A 22,041-nucleotide genomic window follows, 5' to 3' on the forward strand; every position below is an offset into this window, starting at 1 on the left:
GAGATGTGCTGCACCACATCTGAGCCACTGACTAACAGCTCAGCCCTGTAACAAAGGTTGTTCCCATACTGTCGCAAAAGCAAAACCGAAATGGTTTTCTGCAAAATAAGCCTGACAACTGCAGCATACGAACAGCCAGCCTGACCCTATGCAGGCAGTTTTTGCTGCCCTTAGCAAGTGACCTGTCACATCTTCCCAAGCAATACCAGTCTGAAAGACAGAATAAAGAGGACACATAACAACTGTGAAGAGAAGAGACCGAGCTTCCCAGAACCACCCTCTCCCCTTATCACCAAAATTCCCCAATGTCACACCTGAAAAACGACTGCAGCCCCTAAGACTCTCTCACATACCTGAGATAAGCATCACTTAAGCTACTTAACAAGTTACTTATAGGGCCACACAAACCAGAGCCTGCTCCTTACAGCTGGAAAAAGCTTAGAGGGGTTATGCTGCCTCTGACCACCCAGCCAATTCTCCATCCAAACTCTATCGCAGGCTCTCTAAGACAAGCCTTCTCAGCTATCTAAGTGGCATTTTAGAGTTTTCCCGCGTCTCCTCCTGCTGAAGGGTGGCTCAAGGACTCTAAATGTCTCTGGATAAACTTGCACTTAAAGCGTATCCTGAGGACCTCATCCTGAGGTGGGAGTGTTGATCTGCTTGAGAGTAGAAAGGCTCAACAGAGGGACCGGGACAGGCTGGATCAATGGGCCAAGGCCAACTGTATGAGGTTTAATAAGGCCGAGTGCCGGGTCCTGCATTTTGGTCACAACAACCCCAAGTGACGCTTCAGGCTTGGGGAAGAGTGGCTGGAAAGCTGCCCGGCAGAAAAGGACCTGTGGGTGCTGGTGGAGCCAGCTTAATGTAAGCCAGCAGTGTGCCCAGGTGGCCAAGAAGGCCAACAGCATTCCGGCTTGTATCAGGAATAGCGTGGCCAGCAGGAGCAGGGAAGTGATGGTGCCTCTGTACCCGGCACTGGTGAGGCCTCACCTCGAGCACTGTGTTCAGTTCTGGGCCCCTCTGTACAAGAGGGACATTGAGGTGCTGGAGTGTGTCCAGAGGAGAGCTACCAGGCTAGTGAGGGGTCTGGAGACCAGGTCATATGAGGAGAGGCTGAGGGAGCTGGGCATGTTTAGCTTGGAGAAGAGGAGGCTGAGGGGAGACCTCATTGCCCTCTACAACCACCTGAAAGGAGGCTGGAGAGAGGTGGGGGTTGGCCTCTTCTCCCAGGTGAATAATGACAGGACCAGAGGAAATGGTCTGAAGTTGCGGCAGGGGAGGTTTAGATTAGACGTTAGGAAGAATTACTTTACTGAAAGAGTGGTCAGGCACTGCGACAGCCTGCCCAGGGAGGGGGTTGAGTCACCATCCCTAGAGGTGTTTAAGGAACGTCTAGATGTGACATTTCAGGGCATGCTCTAGTGGCAGAGATCGTATGTTGTTTGGTTGGACTCAATGATCTCAAAGGTCCTTTCCAACCATAAAGATTCTATGATTCTACGACCACAGACTGGGACTGACCCCTCATCATGACACAGCCAGCTTTGACAGATCTAGTAGTAAGAACTAAGGAATAGAGAGAATACAAGGAGCACAGAACAACATAGCTGTAAGAAAGTCTTCTCAGTTTTGTCATTCAATATGTAAAAACTGGACAGTACACTAAGCATAACTCCGCTCTTACCAGAAGGTTTTGACCGTCTACCTGAAGAGTACCTCCATTCACAGCAAGGCAAGCATGTCTGAACAATGCATGTGCTACCGAAAAAAAGACTAAGCAGTCCCGCTGGGCACTGCTACATCCTATTCCTCACTGCCCTACTTTCAAGGGACTAATTATTGTCTTAAGCCTTGTTTAAGGAAGGTGAGCTCACAAGAAAGAGAAAATCCTTCTCTAACAGTCACGTTCCTTTTCCACTGGACTCACCTTTTGCCTTGACTACACACTCCAAGGATGGATTTAATGGATGTGTTCTCAATACAAGCATTTCCAAGCCCGCAATGAGCGCCTTGCTACACTGACAGACCCATGTCAACTCATTTAAAACCTTGAGGCATCCTCCCTTTAAAAGACACCTGAGGAATAAGTGAAAACTTAAAAAATAATCCTGAGCTGTTAAAAGCACAAATGCATTGTTCCAACTCTGGTATCTCTAGAACAGCCAAGCTTGAAATCCCAATGATAATTTCTTATCTTTATCACTCGTTATTTTCCAGGGCTTGTCCACATGCTTGTTGCCTGCAGAGTCCGCAAGGAGAATTATCTTGAGCTTTCTTTTCACAGCTCAATAAGCAGCTGTTTCTCTGTCACTCTTGGGCTTTGTTGTAACAGATCAAGACCCTTAACTAATACTTTGAGAAGGGAGTTTAGAGCAGCTTTAGTCACAACTAAAGGTGGCCCAACTTCTCGCAAGCGCTTTTTCTGGAATTTCACCTCTTCCATTACTCTGGCTCGACTCACTTTGTTGAAGTTTCAGATCAGAACTGTGCACGCCCATCCATTTCCAGCTGAAGCAAGTTGTTATTCTAAGGATCGTAGATCAGCAGAGCTGAACAATGGAAATACCACATCATAACTTCTACGTAGACAAAGCTAGCAGCAGTAAAGCTCCATGCACAAACAGTGCTGGGGGCCTTGCCTTCACCCAGATATTCTAACAGCGCAGTTTAAGTCTGTTAATGCAAGAGCACTTCTCTCAGAGTTGAACACACGCTTATTTTGTGCAATGAGGCCAGGCCTCAGATGACCCAAAGCAGCTTCTCTGTAGTCCATGCCAAGGAAGCTGCCCAGCTTAGCAAACTATGCAGATTCAGAGGAAAAAGAGGACAGTCAATTACAGCTATTCATGTCAATCACAGGCAAGACCACCCTCCTATCTCTCAACACATGTGATACAAACCACCAGAATCCTATGCCCCTTCAAAACACATTTCCAAAAAGAAAGCCTCCACAAACACTGCTATGTGGGAGTTTCCACTAAGAGAGCGTGCTCCATTTGTAAGGCTAAGAAGAGGGAAACCACCGACTTTCCCAGTCTCACGAAGAGACGCTTCAGATTTGCTACGCTGAATCTGCCAGAAAGCATTTCTCAGTCAGCACGACTTGCAGCAATTAGCCTAGTCAGCTTGGCTTCCTTCCTCCCTGCATCTGCAAGCCACTACAGTGGTGGTAAATCAGCTGCCATTCCCACCGGGAGTTTGCTCCTCTTCCCTAACTCTTGACAATTGACTTATTTCTGCATGTTTCTGAACTCTGATCTCAAAGCCACACTTATCCCCCAAACAGAGGGCAGCTCATATGCTCATCTATACCACAACACCTCCAAACAGCAGACTGACTACTCCACACGCACAGGAAGACCTCCGTGCCCTGAAGCTTTTAACGTGCAGTCAAGCTATAAAGTCAACAGCATTTCACTTCCAACACTATCGGAAAGCAAGAGACCCGTGTTTGTCCAGATTTTTTCCATCCCCAAACACAGAGAAATATAGACTGATCAGCCCATGGGACGACAAAATAATGTGAAGAGAAAGGATTAAATAGTTTGTTTTGTGTCACAACAAGTTACTGTTACCCTTGGATCTCCTAATGCACTGCTTCATTAACTCAAACGCCATGTCTCCCATCTCTATGAAACCTCTCCCCGTCCCCGTCAACTGCTATGGCTTAAAGCTTTTAAAACCGCTGTACAACGTCAGGCTACCATCAAGGAAAAAGCCAAGACACTCACAGCTTTTTCTTTCTTTTTTTTCCCCCTCCTTTTCTTCTAGTCAGGATCAAGAATATATAGCAGGCATCTACATGAACTGCTTCCTACAGAAATCATGGCAAAAGCACAGTTTTTTCAGAGTGTCTTGCCTGAAACCAACTTCCCTTCAAGAAGAACCAGGAGCACTACAGCCATGCTACCTGTGCCGAGGAGGCACAACGCATCTCTACGCACTGGGGGTTTCCAGGAGCAATCAGCTTCTTCAGATATGCTTTTCACAAGCCTGCACTAGTGGTACTGTGCTGCAAGAACTCCAATTATTTACACTTTAAAACGTTGGTTAAAGTGCTTAGGGCTTATCTGAACACCAATCACAAAGCACATGCTTCTATTACATCAGCTGTTAAAAGGCATAAAGAGAAGCTTGTGGCAGTTATGCCAATATCACAGTACATAACCATCACAGACTTTGTACCCAATCACTCGCACAGAAGTGAATGTGCCTAAGAAAAACTGCATTTCTGAGTGGAACATACCGAGCAATAAAAAACTTAAGTTTCCTCCCTCAAAGCATCTCATTTTCTGTTTTTAAGAGAAGCCGACGTGGAAGTTTGCATAAAGCTTCAGTAACAACAGCCAACTTGAAATTTGCCAAATAAAGGATGATACACCAACCTCGGGGCAGCAGAACTGTGGCAGCAGCACAGCCAGTTAATGAAGCAAAGGGAACAAGGGATGGCAGAGGCCTTTTCAGGCCCAGGTGAGGCACGCAGCCACAGGGCCCACCAGCTCCCTCCCTGCCTTCTCTGCCACAACATCAGAGAGGGTACAGTTCCAAACGAGGAGTCCAAAACACCATCAGGGATCAAAGAAACGCTGTCATGCACTACAAAAAACACTGTCACACATCACACTCCCAACCCCCCCCCAGTCTGTCCCCTCCATGGCGGCAGACTGTCTCTTTGCCTGCGCTCGGAAAAACGAAGATCTACTTTAGAGGAAAAGGCATGTCAATGGCAGACATCCATCTCTCCCAGCACAGCAAGAAATAAAAGCTGTCTGCCTCCCACTCCAGTCTGCCTGTTTTGCCCACTATGTATAACCTATGCTCCTCCCAGAACCATTTTTCTCCTGTAAGACAACACCAGGGAATAAAAGCCTTGGGAAAAAAAAATATATTTGAAAAATTAAAGATAACAATTTTAGATAGACAGTATTTTTACTACCCTCAATCGATGAGTGATGCTCAGCAGCATTACCACTCCTGTTCCCCTTAAGCTGCACACTTCTTCCTCATTGTTGCTGTTAAAAAAACAAATTATTTTCAGATTCCCAATTCTGATCACTCTTGCTCATACCCCAAAACGTGTATTTCAGGCATCAGGTCCACAGTCACCCAAAGGACACACAAATTTATTCTATCATTCACTGTGGCTACTGAGCATAAAACGCAGTGAGCAAGTGGCCTGAACTGCATACCACCAGTTGCTTTTGAAACACAAAATACTTTTAAGCTGCCCACATGTTTTCTAACACAAATTTGGCAGGAAATCATCCTTTTCTGTAAGTAGTTTTGGGCAGGCGTTCTTCACAATAGCAAGCAAGTGCTCTGCAAGGAAGGACGAAGCAGCAGAAGGGACCGAGGATGTGTGGAGGAGGGACAGGATGAAGGCACAAACAGCTATTCTGCTGGAGACCAACTCAGAATTCCCTTCGGCATGAATGAAACACTGATGTGCGCAGGGGCTTGTTCATGGCAATACAGTATCAACTTGTGTGCAGAGATGTAGAAATGCAGGAATGCTAGAACAATTTTTTCTCTTCAAGCAACACAACATGTAGCTTAGCTTAGTCACAGCTTTCCCTTGCCATCATCAAAGCGATTAGAGCATCAGTCCACTGCACAGGACACTCTACGAGTACAAGATGATAACAAACCTCTCTTCAGAGTTTAATGCTATTCCAGGGACTAAAAAAGCCAAAGAAACATCATGCACATCCCACAAGTCATCTTTCTTGACGCTAGGTGGTAGCTCCTTTAGTCAAGCCACACTACACTAAGTGCCCAACAGACAAAAGATGTGGACACTAATGCACATTAGGAACAAAAAGAATTATACAATACATGGAAAATTACGTTACTAGGAGGACAGAGTTTTCAAACATTTCTCTACTAATAAAAACAAAAAGACTGAGACACAGCAGACATTTGCATTTTGTTTCTCTCATCACATGGCAAAAGCAATTCAAAGTATTATGTACAGACATTTACGAAATTAACAAAAAAAAATAAAGTTTGGGAAGCTCTGACTGGTTAGGTCAAGAGCTTTGAAATTACTTTGAGTCATTCCAATGTTGTTTATTGGTATTTATTCTTGTTCTATACAGTTAATGTCCCAAAGTAACCAGCCACGCTTACAGACATAGAAACTGACCCCAACAAAAAAGTGAAATGGAACTGACTGAAACATAATGTGGATTTCCTTTCCTTTTTTGGCATTTACAATTGAAGTATTTTTTTCAATAAAGGAACTGGAATGGCCTAGTTCACCAGTCTTCTCTTCTGATGAGAAGTGAGAGGATAAAGTTACAGTAGGAGAGAGTCGAGTTCAGTATGTGATTAGAATTCCAATCGTTACCACCTGGAGAACTGAGCACAGAAGGAATTATTTCTAATAATTTCAACTCATTTGGTTGCAATTCTGACAACCTTGAGAGTCACTGAGTTCTTCCTTCAATACAAACTACTGTTAGGCATACCTAATAAACGAACTACAGGGTTTTTTTACTCTATTTGGCACACCAAACAGAAAGCTTCTGCATATTGAACAGATTTGAACAGTTTTTACATATGGTACATTTACAGACTTGTGAAGGTAACTAAAGCAATGCACAAGACCCCTTCCAACCCCAACCATTCTATAATTCTGTAATTCTATATCTTTTTTGCCTCTTGCCAGAAAGAGGTCCTATTAAAAGAAAAATATATCAAGGTTTAAGGGAGAAGACAGCAATTTTAAGTAGAGTCCTTCCTTTTCGCCATTTTCTTCGCATGCTAGATATAGAAATTATGTGCCCGGTTCCTTCAAATCACTACCACAATTTTGATTTCTACTCCCCTCTTAATGCTTACGATCACATCTCTTCCACAAAGATATTTTAGCACATTTATTCAATGTTTACATGAACATAGCGCTAATATCAGCTTCTCAGTTGGACAAGCTGCATCATGACTCGCTTCCTCCCCTTCCCTGCCCTGAGCAAAAACTACGTTCACTGATAAAACTGCTAGTACAAAGCTCCTTTTCCTATTACAACACGCTTGGCCACAGTGAGAGACAGAAACAAGACATTTCTTCCTCATCTAAGACCTTTCTTCTTCATCTAAGGTGTTTGAGTCCATCACCTACAAGCAGGGATGCTGCTGGTTTAAGAGCAAGGCAATTGAAGAAACTGTGCAAGAACTGTGGAGCACAGGAAGTGCTGGCCATCAAGTAACAGAAACCACTATTTATACTAGCCAGTTATCCTGTTTTCCTTCTCGCATGATTTTGATGCTGAGGCACTGTAACAGGTTGTTTTGAGTGTGGGTTACAGCTTCAGAGCATGTGACTTCCTATCAGTCAACAGAGCCAGCAAATTCCAGCAAGGCAAAGATCTGAAGAGATTTTATGTGCAAGCAGGAAAAAAGGGACAAGTACCTTCGCTGTGAAAAGAACCTTTTACACATTTCTGCAGAAGTGTAAAGACAGGACATATTGGGGAAAAAATCTAAATAAATTCACCCGTCTAAAACATCTCTCTCAATTCTCTTGATTGTTTTCAATTAAGTATCTGATTTGAACAAACAGCTTAAAAGACAGAAAAGTGTGGGTTGGAAGAGGCCTTTGCAGATCATCTGATTCCACCTGCTAGTCAAAGCCTCGGTTAAGAGGTTAAGTTACCCCAATTAGCAAGACCATCGCTGGCAGACACCACCACTGAATAATGTTGACCTTTTAAACAGCATTTACCCACATACCAAGTCACATATTGCCTTAAAGGCTTCTCACACAATAATTGCAATTTCATATTACTGTACCAAGAACAAACCGTTACCGAAAAACATAAAGCAATAAAACATAAAAAACAAGAATGGTTTCGAAGTGTACCATCAAGCTTGTAACCTCTTCCTGGCAGTCAAGGAGAAACAGGTTAGACCCAAAGAACAGCTTTTACTTCTTGCTTGTCACAGAAGGGGACCTATGTCCAGCAGCTGAAAATTAGCTCCTTGCCCTGCAAAAAGGTCTCACCAAACAACCTGGAAGGCGGAAAGTAACAGAAATCAAGGATTTGCTTTTCTAGAAGACACAAGACACACGCTCGTGCTAAGCTCTTGGCCTCACACACACACCACAGGCAGAAGGGCAGAGGAGGCAGTGTTACAGGAGAGCAGTTTCAAGGCAAGGGGAATCACCTCTCCATGTTTTGCTTGAAAGCACTAGACAAGGACACAGAAAGAGCCCTTGGGAACCAGCCAGGCCGCTTCACTCGAGTTTCCACTCACCTTGGTGAAGCTGCAAAGAGACAAGCTGGCACAGCCCAGGTGATTGCCATCCCTGCTGCTCCATCAGACTGACACCATTCTGTCAATCCCACCCAGCCGGCAGAAGAAGGCAGCAGCACGATGAGTTTTTCACTACACAAATAGCTGCATAGTAGATCAGTAAGGTGCATAAATATCTCGGCCAGCATGCCCAGAAAGCCTTCAGCCCAGAAAGACCCTCTCCTCCAGGTGATTCAAGAGAGAGGCAAAAAAAAAAAAAAAAAGAATATTTTTCCTCTAAAAATTCCTAAAACTCGTGTGATACCACTAGCCAGACAAGGCCATGGCACAAGTTCTAGCATCCTGGTCTTCCTTGTAGGATGAACTCGACTAAGACTGTTCCTACTCACCTTCACTGCACTGATGAATTTTAGCCTCTCCTGTTAGCACATTCAGCTCACTTTCCTTCACGCCAGTCTTCCGCCTTGAACAGTACTTCAGACAAGGCACGTCCAGCTACATTCAGTTCTCTCTCACCCAGTGATCTCCTAGAACTGTTCCTAGAATTGTTCACCTCAGAACAATTTAGCCTCACACCCTGAAACAGCAACCAAAACCATCTGCTTTTCTTTAAGTTTGGGCAAACTATGGCATCATTAGCCAGCTACTGACTGAGACGAGTGCACCAACACTCACTAGATGCCAATGACTGGCAAAACTTAAGGTCATACCTACTCTTCAGCAGAACGTGCATCCTGATAAAACGTTCATTTCTACTATCGAACGACAGCACAACTCATACAGCTCCGCAGCAAGTACGAGTCCAGCTCCTGACATATGTACCATGCTCCATGCTGCATTCTTCCTGCCCTGACACCAGCTTCAACAAAACCTTTCCAACATCATTGTGGGGGTCCTCTTAACATTAACCCAATATTTCTGAAGAGTAAACCCTTAGAAACGCTACTGCCTTGGACACAGTCAGGAACATAAGCTTCTAACATTCATCACCTGGGGCTGGGACTGGCAATGATGCCTTAACAAAAGGAATGCTACAGCAGTACGAAAATAAAACATGAAGAAGTTGTTCGGATAAACAACGTATGAAGAACTGCAACCAATCACTAGGAAACGCCAGAGCACATCAGTAACCAATGCTGTCTTCGTAAGATGGGAGAACAGGTAGAAAGGAGAACAGACAAGACTACCAAGAGAAACTACGAGAAAGAACACAGGGAAAGGATTAGCCTGTTTAAGAGTTGGAACGTGGGAAAGCTACTAATACCCCAAACAGAAATACTGTAATATAACCCAGATTTTAATCTTCAGACTAGGAGACTGCAAGGTTTATAAATATTAAAAGCCTTAGCCTGTTAAAAAAAAAATTGCATTGCAGAGGCCTCCCTGAACTCTGAGCATGCGTTATAGACATTACTCTTCTATTTAATGCTTGCTCTTCTGTTGTTATTTCATCAAGTACCCGTGCACTCAAGCAGGGGAGTCTCCACCCTATATAAAGCTCTGGATCGCCATATAAGCTATGCTCCACTGCCTGCACTGTGGCTCAACGAGGCTATCGAAGGTGTAACAGGTGATCCTTTCGTATCACCTCGCCTCTTACTGACATCCGTGTCACCTACATACAAAGCAACCAAGGTAGGGTCTTAAGGGTTACTAAAATATCCCCATAGCTCAGGTACAAAATTACCAAAATGTCTGCAGTTAGGAAATGCTCCCAATGTCACAACAAGAAATGAAGTTTTGTTTACAATGATTTCCAGTTGTAGTTCAGGTAGGTTAAAGATACTTACCTTAAGCTAGAAAGTTAAAGATTTTTTTTTAAATGTACTTACTAAGAATGTGAGGAAACATCCACAGATGGGCTTGTGTTATACTCCAGTCTGCTTAAGTCAAGCACAAACAAGCTTTCAAAGAACCTGAAGGTCAAAACACATGGCTGTTTCTTCTGAAAAGTCTCAAATCAACACCGGGAGTATAGATTTACCCCTGTACTGTCATAAGCTTCCTAAGCGGTTTTCTGTGCTGTCAGTGTGAGTTCCGCACACGACAATACAGACCACATCCTCATCTGTCAGGACAACAGATACCTCCTTTTCTCCCAGACGAAAAAATGTTTCTGTTGATAACTCAAGCATCAAGAACAAAACTATGGGTTTATGTCTCCCTTTGAATACCAGAGTCAGGTCTCCTGCAGCATAACCATTCCTTCACCAGCACATACGAGCCAAAAACTGAAAAGCCTTGCTGTCAGTTAGGTCACACATCAACTAAGAAGTATGGCCAAGATACACCTATCAGGAGAACCAAATGCGCAGAAGCTAACTGCAGATTAACCCCATGGTACTTAAATATTTGTCAACTGCATTCCCACACAGCACTTTCCATACCAGATTCCAGTAAGAGAGCCAAGACAATGTTCCTCTTCATCTGACAGTAGCAAAGCCAGCTCAAGTTCTGCATTAAGTGCACGGCAGGACGCCACGTGAAATCCTCTAGGCTCATGACCATTTCTGCCTGCAGCTGCACTAAACTTGCTGAAGAGTTATTTTAGTTTTATCCTCTGACAGGGAAGAAGTATTGGGAAAAATGATTTCTAACAGAGTCCTGCAACTTCAGCAATGAACCAAGCAGAGACTATGCTTTCACCTCATCTTGCTTCTTCCTCTCCCCGAGGAAGTAGTCTTCGCAGTAGGGCAAGCTAGAACATGTGAACTATGAATTACTTGATTATTATCTACCTTTTTAACTCAGGAGTGATTTTTGCCCCAAAAGCATCCACTTTCTTCTTGTGGTAAGGACCTCTAACACCATTTGAGCCTCGGTCTCTACGCTACCTCATCAACATAGCTAGCACACTACAGAAAATGTCTTTTTTTTTTTTTTCCTGTTTTAAATTATAACCAACTTAGAGGTGAAAACATTCGTGAAGATTTTATCAAGAAGCAAGGACTGATCCCTCCTAATTTAACTAAATACTAAGCAGTACCAAGTCTACTGAATAAAACAAAGACCAGCCATAGATTCTGCTGCCTAAGCAAGAGCACTTCTCTCAATCTTCACACTGTTGTCTTTGAACGCGCATCACAAACTGCTCCACAGTGGACAAAAAGCCCTAAAATGGGAAAATAAAACACACGCCGTAAACACACTGTTCAAAGTTACACCAGCACCAAGTGTTACTTCTGAACCCATACAGGGAACACAAGACAATTACATTGCTTCTACTGATGCACTAAGAAATTATGAACAGCCTCCACTGCTACCAGAGTATTTCAGAGATTCATGAACAACTGAGTCAGCCACCATCTAAAGTCAGACAAGACATAGTTGATTTTTAAAGATGTTTCACCTGGACACAGTGGGTCTCATAACCAGGAAAAGAATGTGTGATGAAACTAACAAAAGAAAAGTCGCCGCATCCGAGACTGAGAAGCAAGAGCTAACTGCTTAGCTCACAAATACAAACCCAAAATACTGCTACGCTGACACAATTAATATGCTAACTGCCTTTCCAAACAAGAATACTAATAAACAACAAGCATTTTATTCATTTGACATATTATGGAGCTGCAAATGACAATTAATAGTTAAAAGAAAGGAAGGAAAAAAAATAAAGGAAAAAAAAGGAAAAGCTTTCAGTCTCCAATAAGACAAGTGAAATACCAAAACGTTTGTCTGATGGCAAAAAGCCCAGTTCACTTTTGGTCTTCCCACCTCACCGCAGAAGCCCAGCCACACAGGCAGGCAGTGCTAACAAAGTCTTGCTCGTACATCTGCCCCAGTTTCTTAAGCACAGACCGAGCAGTTGTGTTAACATTCTGGTGTAATTACATTAAACAGTTCCAAGGTTTACAAGGAAGTTAACACCAGCAATAAGTATTTCTATTGACTTAAAATTTTAGAGCAACGTACAGAATAACGTAAGCATGGCTGTTAAGGAAAAAACCTACAAGACAAGCATCACTGAAACCTCTGTTTTGTTTATATTTTGACAGCAGCTAGTAAGGCAGATGCTCCTCGTTACAATAAAGAATATATTCAAGTATTTTGAAAGTCATCTGGCCATGAAATCATGTTTTTGCCTGCAAAATCAGAAAAACCATGGGTACAACAGTAAAAAAAGATATTTCCTTAAACTATTACAGCAAATATAATGTGGAATAGATATTTGTGGCACTTTGAACAGAAGTTTCACTCTTAAGATTCCTAGGCGGCCCTCTCTTCATTTTGTTGAAATCGCATTCTCAGGCTTTGCTCACAAGAAGGGAAAACGTCATTTATTTCATAATGCAGGATTCTACTTCTGCAGAGGAAGTAAAAATCGGACTATACTTCAGATGACTGGAAACACAGTAATAGAAATTAACACAGGCCTAATACATACTCAGCACAAGAACCAGGAACACTGGCAAAAAGCAGAAAAAAAAAAAAGGGGGGGGGGAGTTATGACAAGGAGCCGTCGTTCTGCAGCAGGGCCGAGATCTCCGGCAATCCCACCGCCAGGCCAGCTCCCAGGGGCTCCAGCACACCCTCGCCGACCCTCACCGCACAGAGGCCCCTCTCCTTCCTCCGCCGGCAGCACCCCGGGAACTGGGGGTGTGTGTCCCCAAACCCCGCCATCCTCGGGGCTCGGCCCCGCCGGCCCCCAGCCCCCCCGTGCCGTGCAGGCCCCACAGGCGGCCGTGGGGGGAGGCTAGGCCCGGCGGGCAGGCCCGCAGCCCAGCCCGGCTCCCGGCCCGGGGCCCGCCTGCCCCGAGGGAGGGAGGGGAGGCCTGGCAGGCCCCCCGCCGCCCCGGTAGGCCCTCTCTCGTCCCGGCGCTTCCCTGAGGGCTCGTCCGCCGCCGCGGACCCCGCGCACCCCTTTGTTCTGCGGCCCTCTCCCGCCCCTACCTCCAGGATGTCCTCCAACACGTACGCCTCCATGGCGGCCGCCGCCGCCGCCGCCCCGCCTCACCGCCCGGCCATGCCCCCACAGCTCCCTCCCCGCCGCCCCCCGGGACGAACGGACGGACGGGCCGGCGGCCGCCCGGCAGCAGCACGCTCGCTCCCCTCCCGCTGTCAGCACGGGAAGAGGAAATGGACCGTTCCACCCCGCGCGGGGCGGGCGCCTACCACCGGGGCGCGGGGGGGGGCGGGGCGGCCCGGGACCGCCCTTCCCCGGCCGGGAGCGCGGCGGCCGCTGCCTCCCCTCAGCCAGGGCTCCGGCACTCCGGCACGGCCCGCCCGCCCAGCCCGGCCCCCGGCCCGCACGCAGCACCGGGAGCTTCCCGGGCCTCCGCCGGAACACACGGCGGGCCCAGCAGTGGGAGCAACGGCTCGCACAGCTGTCTCCAGGAGGGCCCCCACCAGCAGGAGATCCAGGAGGTCCCCCATACAGGAGCTCCAGGGGGATTCCGGGTCCCCCCCATACAGGAGCTCCAGGGGGATTCTGGGTCCCCCCCATACAGGAGCTCCAGGAGGTCCCCCAACAGGAGCTCCAGGGGGATTCCGTGTCCCCCCCAAACAGGAGCTCCAGGAGGTCCCCCAACAGGAGCTGCAAGAGGTTCCTCCCAAAAGGAGCTCCAGGAGGATTGTGTGTCCCCCCCCCTGCCCCCAAACAGGAGCTCCAGGAGGGTCCTCCCAAACAGGAGCTCCAGGAGGGTCCTGTCCCCCCCAAACGGGAGCTCCAAAAGGTCTCCTCCCAGCAGGAACTCCAACAGGATCCCTGTCTCACCCCGCCACAGGAGCTCCAGAAGGATCCCGTCCCACTCCCAATGAGAGCTCCAGGACGTCCCCTCCCAGGACAGGGGCCTGCTGCCATCCTATCCGTGCTGAGAGGGTCTGACAAACCCTTTGGGTGCACACCAGCAACTCTGGGAACACTTTGAGGTACACACTCCTCCTGACCCGTTGAAGTTCACTTCGGGTGCTTTTCCTCGAGCCTATTCCCATCCTCCCCTGACCGCTCTTGGTAACAAAGCACACTCCTCAAAAATCTAAAAAAAACACCCAACCCTTAGATTAAGCAGATCTACGCCACAGCCCACGTTTTTTTTCTGGCTTCCCATTACAGCAAAAACTCCTAAGACCAACGAACCCACCTCAAGGGCTGCACTGCCAACTCCTGCATTTCCAACCACTCCATCCTTTCCTCCTCCACCGCACCAGGGACACGCAGGGTGGAAAGAATTCCAGACACCACCTGCGACTCCAATAACAAGGTACTGACCAAGTGAAGCAAGGTCTCCACAAGGTAGTTCTGAGAACCATCACCATCTCCACGCTCCTCCTCTGCTTTGCCCAACACATCAAGTGGGAACTTGGACTAAGAAAAATGAAATTTTACACGCTCCTTGAAACACAAGGTGACAGTGATATCCGTTCCACACACAGGAGGTCAGAATCGCAGAGCAATCGTATCTGCAGGTCTCAAAGTATTTAATTTTCCAGTTAAAAAAAATACAGCATACTAAATCTTCTCAACCCCACAAAAGCCTCCTCTCTCGTGAACTCATTTTAGCAGGGCACAAAAGGGTCTAGAGGCCAAAGGAATTAAATTCACATTTTGACTTGAAGAAACACTACTAATCACTCCTTTTAATTAACATCACCTTTTTCCAAAAAGTGCTCCAATTGTAACAAATACTCTCAACAACAGCAATAATAATCTTACCTGGCCAACTGGTAACATCACATAGCGAATTTCCAGTTGATCAGTGTGAATTTTAGGCACAGCTGTGTTCTTCTGCTAAGAAATCTGTTCTTTAACCAAAAAAAAAAAAAGGAAATACATCCTACTCACCTATCAGAAAGTCCCTCATTTTACACAAACTCTACACCTGCTCAGGGAGCCCCTACTATTTTTCCACTTTAGGGAACACCCCAGATTTTCCATTGTTTTACTAGAATTCATTCAAGGAGCACCTCCTTCACGAGCTGTTCATCTTTGACTCTGTATAACTTGTCTCCAGCCTGTTGCTGGAACTTAGTGCATCCTACATAATTCATGTCATGGAAGAATTTTTACGCTATTCATCAAATACCTGCCTGAACTTCGCCTCTTCAGCTGCTGAGGTTTCCTCTCAGAGGTACTGTACTGGAAGAGTTAACTGATAAATCCAGACATTACTATTTCAGCTGCTCTTCAGCCAGGGTTTTTGGCGTTTGTTTTTGTTTTTTCTTTAAACTTCTAAACAACATTTTAAAAAAAATCTAATGATTTATCCTTACAGAAGGTTAACTCTGAGGACAAGACAATATTTGCCAACATTTACCATAGACTTCAATCCACTTTGGTTTCTCTAAGCAGCACTTGCTGCAGGATCCCCTCTAGTAACACCTTCCTGACTTCGTATCCAGCTTCACTGGGCACATGGACCTACGGAAGGGAAAGCTGGGCCAGCTAAAGCTAGGTAGACGAGAAGACTCACAGAAGTCTTAGCGGCCTCAAGGGAAATGAATCATACGAAGATCTACATTATCACAGCCTATTTTCCATCGGAAACTGTTGTTCGGGCAAAGTATCACAGGACAAAATTCCATGGTTCCTCTTGACTAGTGCTTTTAGGTCAGCATTGCTAACAGCCTTAGCAGCCCCTTGCAACTGATCCTGTGTACATGAAATTCAGCGATCACGCATAAATGTTATCCCAAGTACAAAGCCATCCCTGCCAACATGAAGGTTTCCTTGAAATATATATATATAAAAAAAAAAACAACCAGCCACCACCTCCCACCTAACACTCATGTCTCAAAAGTCTAGTTCTTCAGTCTTTCAAGCATCAGAAAGAATTAACGGATACCTTATATCACACCAAAAAAAAGCATAAACCACACAACTTAGTGCAGAGATTAAGATGTTTTACATATGACAACACTGAAAAGATTTTCAAATGGAAAGGCAGCATAACACAGGAACAAAAGAAGTTGTCTGATCCATACAAAGCAAGAACTGCACCATCTTCTCCATTTTTACAAAACAAGTGCAAGATTTTCATGAAGGAGAAACAAGCTCACCTCAAGAGCCTGAACAATTTCTCCTCCCACTTGGAAGACAACAGGGAGTTCTGTCTGCAACAGCAGAACTTCATTTACAACACCACAACCCAATGAATAACTCAGAGCTGCTCAAGTTGTGTTACACCATCAGAAACACCAGGAGGAGCCAGGTTCTGCGTGCGAGCAGTGAGGGCAGCAAGCCACCCAACCAGCTAATATTCCACAGAAAGCAAGTCACACTCACTATTTCTTTGTTTTCACGCCCAAAATCACGATACTCCAGTCCCCTTCATGTCCCTGTTCCCTCACCTCCATCCCACCTTCACCTGCAGCCCGCTGGTGCAGGCTTATGGAGAAGCGTTTGTTTGCCAAATGACATCCACTACTACACTTAATACTTCAAAAACGTTTATAGTCTGCCATACCAAATTCCAAAAACCCGTTCCCAACACTTCGCACCACTATTAGATCTTCAGTAAAATGTAAAGGCTTTAATGCAGGCTTCCATTCTGTTCCTGCAAGGAAAAGAGGTATCAAGGGGAAAAAAACAACCAAACAAAAAAAAAACCCTACTTAGATGTCCAGGATTAATTTCTTTCATATTTCTACTGTGCTATTGTGAGGTTTTAAACATGGGTCAGGAAACATATCTCGAAGTTTTGCAAAGGTGAACACAAATCCATTTCTTCCTTGCTTTCAAGTCCAGCTCTATGAATTTCTTGAAATAGCTGTTTACAGAAAAAAAAAAAGTCATCTTTTTGAAACACCTACGCTTCTATTTGAAAGCTTGTTATCTTTACTTTGCCTTACTCTGAAGGGCATGATCTAATCAGTCCTCTCATCTATTACTATCTGCTACTAAAAAGCACCCTTCTAAACAAGTGGTACCTCAGAACAACGCAGCCGCCCTCATCATGCACATCCATCATCTTTCTTATTACCGTCCCTTACATTCTGCGAGCCCAACGCACAGAAAAGCCCTTCTGTTCCCCACACAGAAGGTGGGAGAGGAAACATCCTAAGTGCAGCCTGAGGAGACAAACTTAGCGCACAACTGCTTAAAAACAGGGGGAAAAGTCTTACTTCAAGCTACGCTGAAGCGCGTTGGACCAAAGGGAATCCTGTGAAAGCTAAAGCTAGGGCCAAGTAGGCCACTAGACAGTGGGCAGTTTTTAAAAAGATTCGTAGTTCAGCCTTTTAGAGCCACACAGGCCACCAGGAATTCAGAACCGGCATCGCTCGGATCACATCACCCTGAAACACAAGCGTTTTAACAATTGATCCGAGAGAGATTCTGTCACCCAGAAACGTAAGCATTTGAACAATTGATTGGACAATTCCCACTCTTATATCACAAAAGCACATTGTTATCTCTTTACAGCTGATCAAGCAGTACTGGTCACCAACCGTCCCAAAGCATATCAACGCACTTTTTTGTGTGCTTTCAGAGCCACAGAGTTCGGTGTCAAGGTTGGGGTGTTTAAACCGTGTCTCACGCGGATGCTAACACCTTACTCAGCAGAACCAAGATGTGCATTCACCACTAAAAAAACAAATCATTTTGAAATTAAAGAGTTGAAAATAGCCCTTCAATAGAGTACAAAGTACCCCTCAGTGACCCCTTTAGTGTGGCTTTACCAAGTATTTCTCTTCCCAGCAGCAGGCAGACAGTCCTAACGACATGACCTCAGACAGAATCAAAAAGTTCCCGAGACAGCTAAGACCAAAAAGCAGGGTGGGTTTCCACCAAAATTTTGTGACATTCTGATTTTCTGCCAAGTGCAGAGCGCCAAGAGGCAAAAATCCCACCCTTGTCATAGGAAACACCTTGCAAACTGAGGCATATACCACAAACGAAGTGTATTTGAACACGTTGAATATGACAAAGAGAAGACTGTCGTTTCATATGAATTAGAGATATTCATGAAATCAGAAAACTCAATTAATCCACAAAAGGGAAAACCCCATCATTGAAACTTTCAGACGACCAAGCTTCCTCTCCCAACACAAAACAAGAAGGCATCACGAGGTGAGATGCAGGAGCACTTGTTTCTATGCTGGAGAAACATTCAATGTGCAAGGAATATTCCAATAGCTTTTTCAAAGGCTGCTTCAAACTTGTGTTTGAAAGATTCCGTGGGTGAGAAGCCCGTCCAAGTCCGCACCAGTAAAGCAGTGGATACGGTGGGGTCATACTTCGGAACTCAACCCATTATAGACTCTGTTCCCGGCTTTATCACCAGTACGGGGAGAGCTCTCCTATTACTGCTTAAGGAGAGAGCCAAAAACATGTTGAAGACTGGGATCACCTACAGAATACTCGACGAAAATCAACCAGATGTGTTCACAAGTCACCACCCACTGAAGGGATGACTTTTTGTAGTCTAGACTTTCTTTGTTCTGTATTAAATGCTGCAGAAGTGGATCACCAGAACAGCACTTCGAATGCAACAGCCTCATAAAAACCTAGGAAGCCAGTGTCCCTCTAAAGCAGATGCAGTCGCTGAAGCTATTCTGTATCAAAGAATATGCAGTCACCAAAATTATCTTAAAGATAGGGAAAAGAAAAACAGGGAAAAAAAAAAAGGCAAGAAACCTAACTTAATTGGGAGACACGCTAAGGGGCAAACAACTCCAAATGACAAACTGCAATTATCCACCACCTAATGTACATCCCCTCCCCCTGCTAATGCTAGCTTTCAGCTTCGTGTTGGGTCCATTTCTTCCTTTTTTAGAGTGATGATACTCCTACCCACGTTCCTTTGGCTGGACTGAGCCAAGTTTTGCCTATCTGCTCTTAGAATAAAAATAGAGCTTTTCAAAATCCTCTACAACTAAGTCAGAAGTGAATGTTTCTCCAAACAGACACCCCTAAGGGTACACACTGCTTCAAATAAGATCACTGCCTTGTAAATTCATAGTATTTATCAAGCTTCATTAGGAACTACATCCCCACCTGAACATATACCTTTCCTCACTCCATCGTATCGGTAGCTAGTTCAGACAGCCGCTAAGACACCAAACATGTTCTTCTGTGCTACTTCTCATATCTTTTTTTTAAAACACAACAATCTTGTTATGCCACAAAAGTGTGACCTCTACTTCATATAAGTTTGCATGAATTATCACTTGGTGCATTTTGTAAACTCCTCCAGTTCTATGTCAATACCAAGAAGAGCTTTAAACCTACTGTTCCACCTCCTTTCTCCAGCTGGATTTATGACGCCCCTCATTTTTGATCCTCAGTGGTTAGTGATTACATAAAATCAAATCAGACCAAAATCAAACCTCAGGAACCATCTGAAGTCATGACCCTCATCTGCTTTTTCTATTTTCACATAACATATTATTTTCTTGTTCTTCACTTCCTAGAGCAATCACCTCTCCACAGCTGTCAGCCCGGTTACTTTCTGGCATCCTTCAGGTAGGTGCTTTAGTGAATTCCAAAGCAAAGAAATTTACTGCCTTCCTTTCATTTTTATTATTGGGGGTGGGGGCATGCAGGGATGATGGGCTTTAACCTGATAAAATCTACTATTTTAAACACATACTTTTCTTGTACTTTCTTTTCATTCCTTTATCCTTATAATTCAGTGTCTCCTCTAAGCATTTCAGACTCTTCTGCCAAAACCCGCAGCGGAGCATTCACTGAGTTTCCCAATCCCAAGATGACCCTTGCTGCCCGTCCTTACTACATCACACCACCCTCAACTCACCTCCATTACCTCCCACAAATAAGGACACTTCCATAATGAATCCACATATTTTTCTTAACAACTATGTAGCAACTTTTTTGACTGACCAGGATGACTTCACACTCGAAAAACAAGCTTTCTCCTGAGATCATTCATTTCTGTCCAGTGTATTCTTCATTTGGCCTAGGGCAGCAGCAAGGCATTCGAGACCCTTCTGCCACATTCAGTGTTTGCTGTTCATTTAGTTTTACTGGATTTGGTAAACATATAAAACTGGAGAGGATGAAAATCTAGTCCTTAAGGGCCCTTAACATGGTACTCTTGAGACCTAGGTTTTCCACAGCTCCAAGGAAACCAGTATCTATGAAAGGCATCTGTACTTAACTACCTTTGGAAGTGCCAAGATAAACGCATGCTGAGCTTTTTATGTCAATTTAAGACTGCATAAAACTAAAAAGGTTTAAGGACTGACTGTTGACAACAGACGGGGACATTTATGACCTGTCTGATGGCATAAAGCTGCCCGATTCCCTTCGCACAAACTCTTCTCTGAGCCATCCTCCCTGAACAGAAGCACTACGCTACCAAACTGTACCCGGCAGCTTGCATGAACTATTGGGTTCTGGTGGGATCAGGGAAGAAGACTCCGCACCCAGAGAACCCTTTTCAAATGCCTATTATCTCCTCCCAGTAACAGTTGAGAGACTTCAACATTCACGCTGCATTACCATTTCATAGAAGATACCTCGTTCTCAGTTAAAACCTCACTTCCACCACTGAAACAAGTCAGCAACACAATGCCAGGAAGCTATAAGGATTCAGCGACAGCACACACAGGCTCAAAGCAAGAGCCTTCAGCTTATAGCACTTTTTCCAGGAACTCTTAAGACAAGGGCCGTCAAAAGCTAGTTCTGTCTGAAGTGAGACTGCAACACTCAAGGCAAGAGCCATAAGTTAACAGTCCTAAATTCTATTAGCAGCCTCTTATTCTTACACCATCAATCTCTAAGCAGGAGGTAGATGCACAATATAAAAATATTTCTGGAATAAGTCTTCATCTATGCCCAAATGACACATCTAAATAGAGTTTTATAGCCTAGCAAAGGAAGCAGCGTTCTGGCACAGAGTGAGAAACCCTTCTAATCAGCAAAAAGCCTTCTTCCCCAGTAAGTGCTTACATCAGCCCTATTATTTTGGACTTCAATTCTGCGAGACAAATGTAAGCATGGAAAAAGGAGGAAAGAAAATATCTTTACTCATCCGTAGCACTGCCCTGAAGATGAACTAAACCAGAACATCATTAAAAAGCAACTGTGTCAAGACACATTCCTGCGGTTCTGCCTCCTTGTTTGTCCAGTGCATTTTCTCTCTTATTAGAGGAGCCCCTACAATTTTCCTGTGGAGGAACTGCCCAATGCAAAGTCAAACAAAACTGATGCAAAGGTGCAAAGTGAGACAAAAATTACATAGCATTACATAAGCATTTTAAAAGTGTTTTTCATCAGAAGTGTAAGATTACTGGCAGAAATTTTTGTCTAAGGAGAGCTTTCTATAAGAGAAATTCCTTTTAAGTTCTCTGCTTTAAGCGGTCCGTGTTTTCACCGGGTAACACTGTGTTCCAAGCCTTTAGTCCGGGAACTCTCAACACAGTAAAGAAATCTGGTTTTGGGCTAAACACAAGTAAGATAGGGAACACGTTCAGAAAAGACGACCATTTGGGACAGGGAGGATCCTTCTTCCAATAAATTAAAATATATTCCTTTCTCATTCCACATGTGAAATACTGGTGACAAGAAAGCTGCGTATATTGTAAGCAGCATTTGAACAGCCTCAAAGCAAGGATTATAATTTTTCACATGTCCAAGTCCCATAGAGTCCAACAACATTCACGCTAACACCTCTCAAATTCTAAAATACGGTACTAATCCAAGGCTTCTTCACATTAGCACGTGAAAATTTGAGTACAAGGTCAAAGCCATCCTCATTTAACATACGCTCTATCTGTGCCCTCTACTTGATATGCAGGTAGGAGAATATGCCTACTTCAGAAGAAGTTGCTCTTCATTTTCTTCTGGTTAATATCAGCATGCAAGCTCCCAAATATAGACGCTTT

General features: G+C 44.6%; 1 protein-coding gene across 4 annotated transcripts in view; it reads right to left on the bottom strand.

The window, feature by feature from the left end:
* ANKRD17 (ankyrin repeat domain 17) overlaps nt 1-22,041 on the bottom strand; it is an 89,894-nt gene that overhangs the window by 56,132 nt on the left and 11,721 nt on the right. The window contains exon 1 of one of the 4 annotated variants that reach the window (XM_063335515.1): nt 13,147-13,241. The exons of the other annotated variants lie outside the window; for them this stretch is intronic. Within the exon in view, the coding sequence (XP_063191585.1) occupies nt 13,147-13,179 (33 nt within the window). The 5' untranslated portion in view covers nt 13,180-13,241. Of the gene's footprint in view, nt 1-13,146; nt 13,242-22,041 lie in introns of those variants that run through there. 4 annotated transcript variants of the gene reach the window in all.

The sequence above is a fragment of the Chroicocephalus ridibundus genome, chromosome 5, assembly GCF_963924245.1.
Source record: "Chroicocephalus ridibundus chromosome 5, bChrRid1.1, whole genome shotgun sequence".
In the NCBI taxonomy this organism is placed as follows: Eukaryota; Metazoa; Chordata; class Aves; order Charadriiformes; family Laridae; genus Chroicocephalus; species Chroicocephalus ridibundus.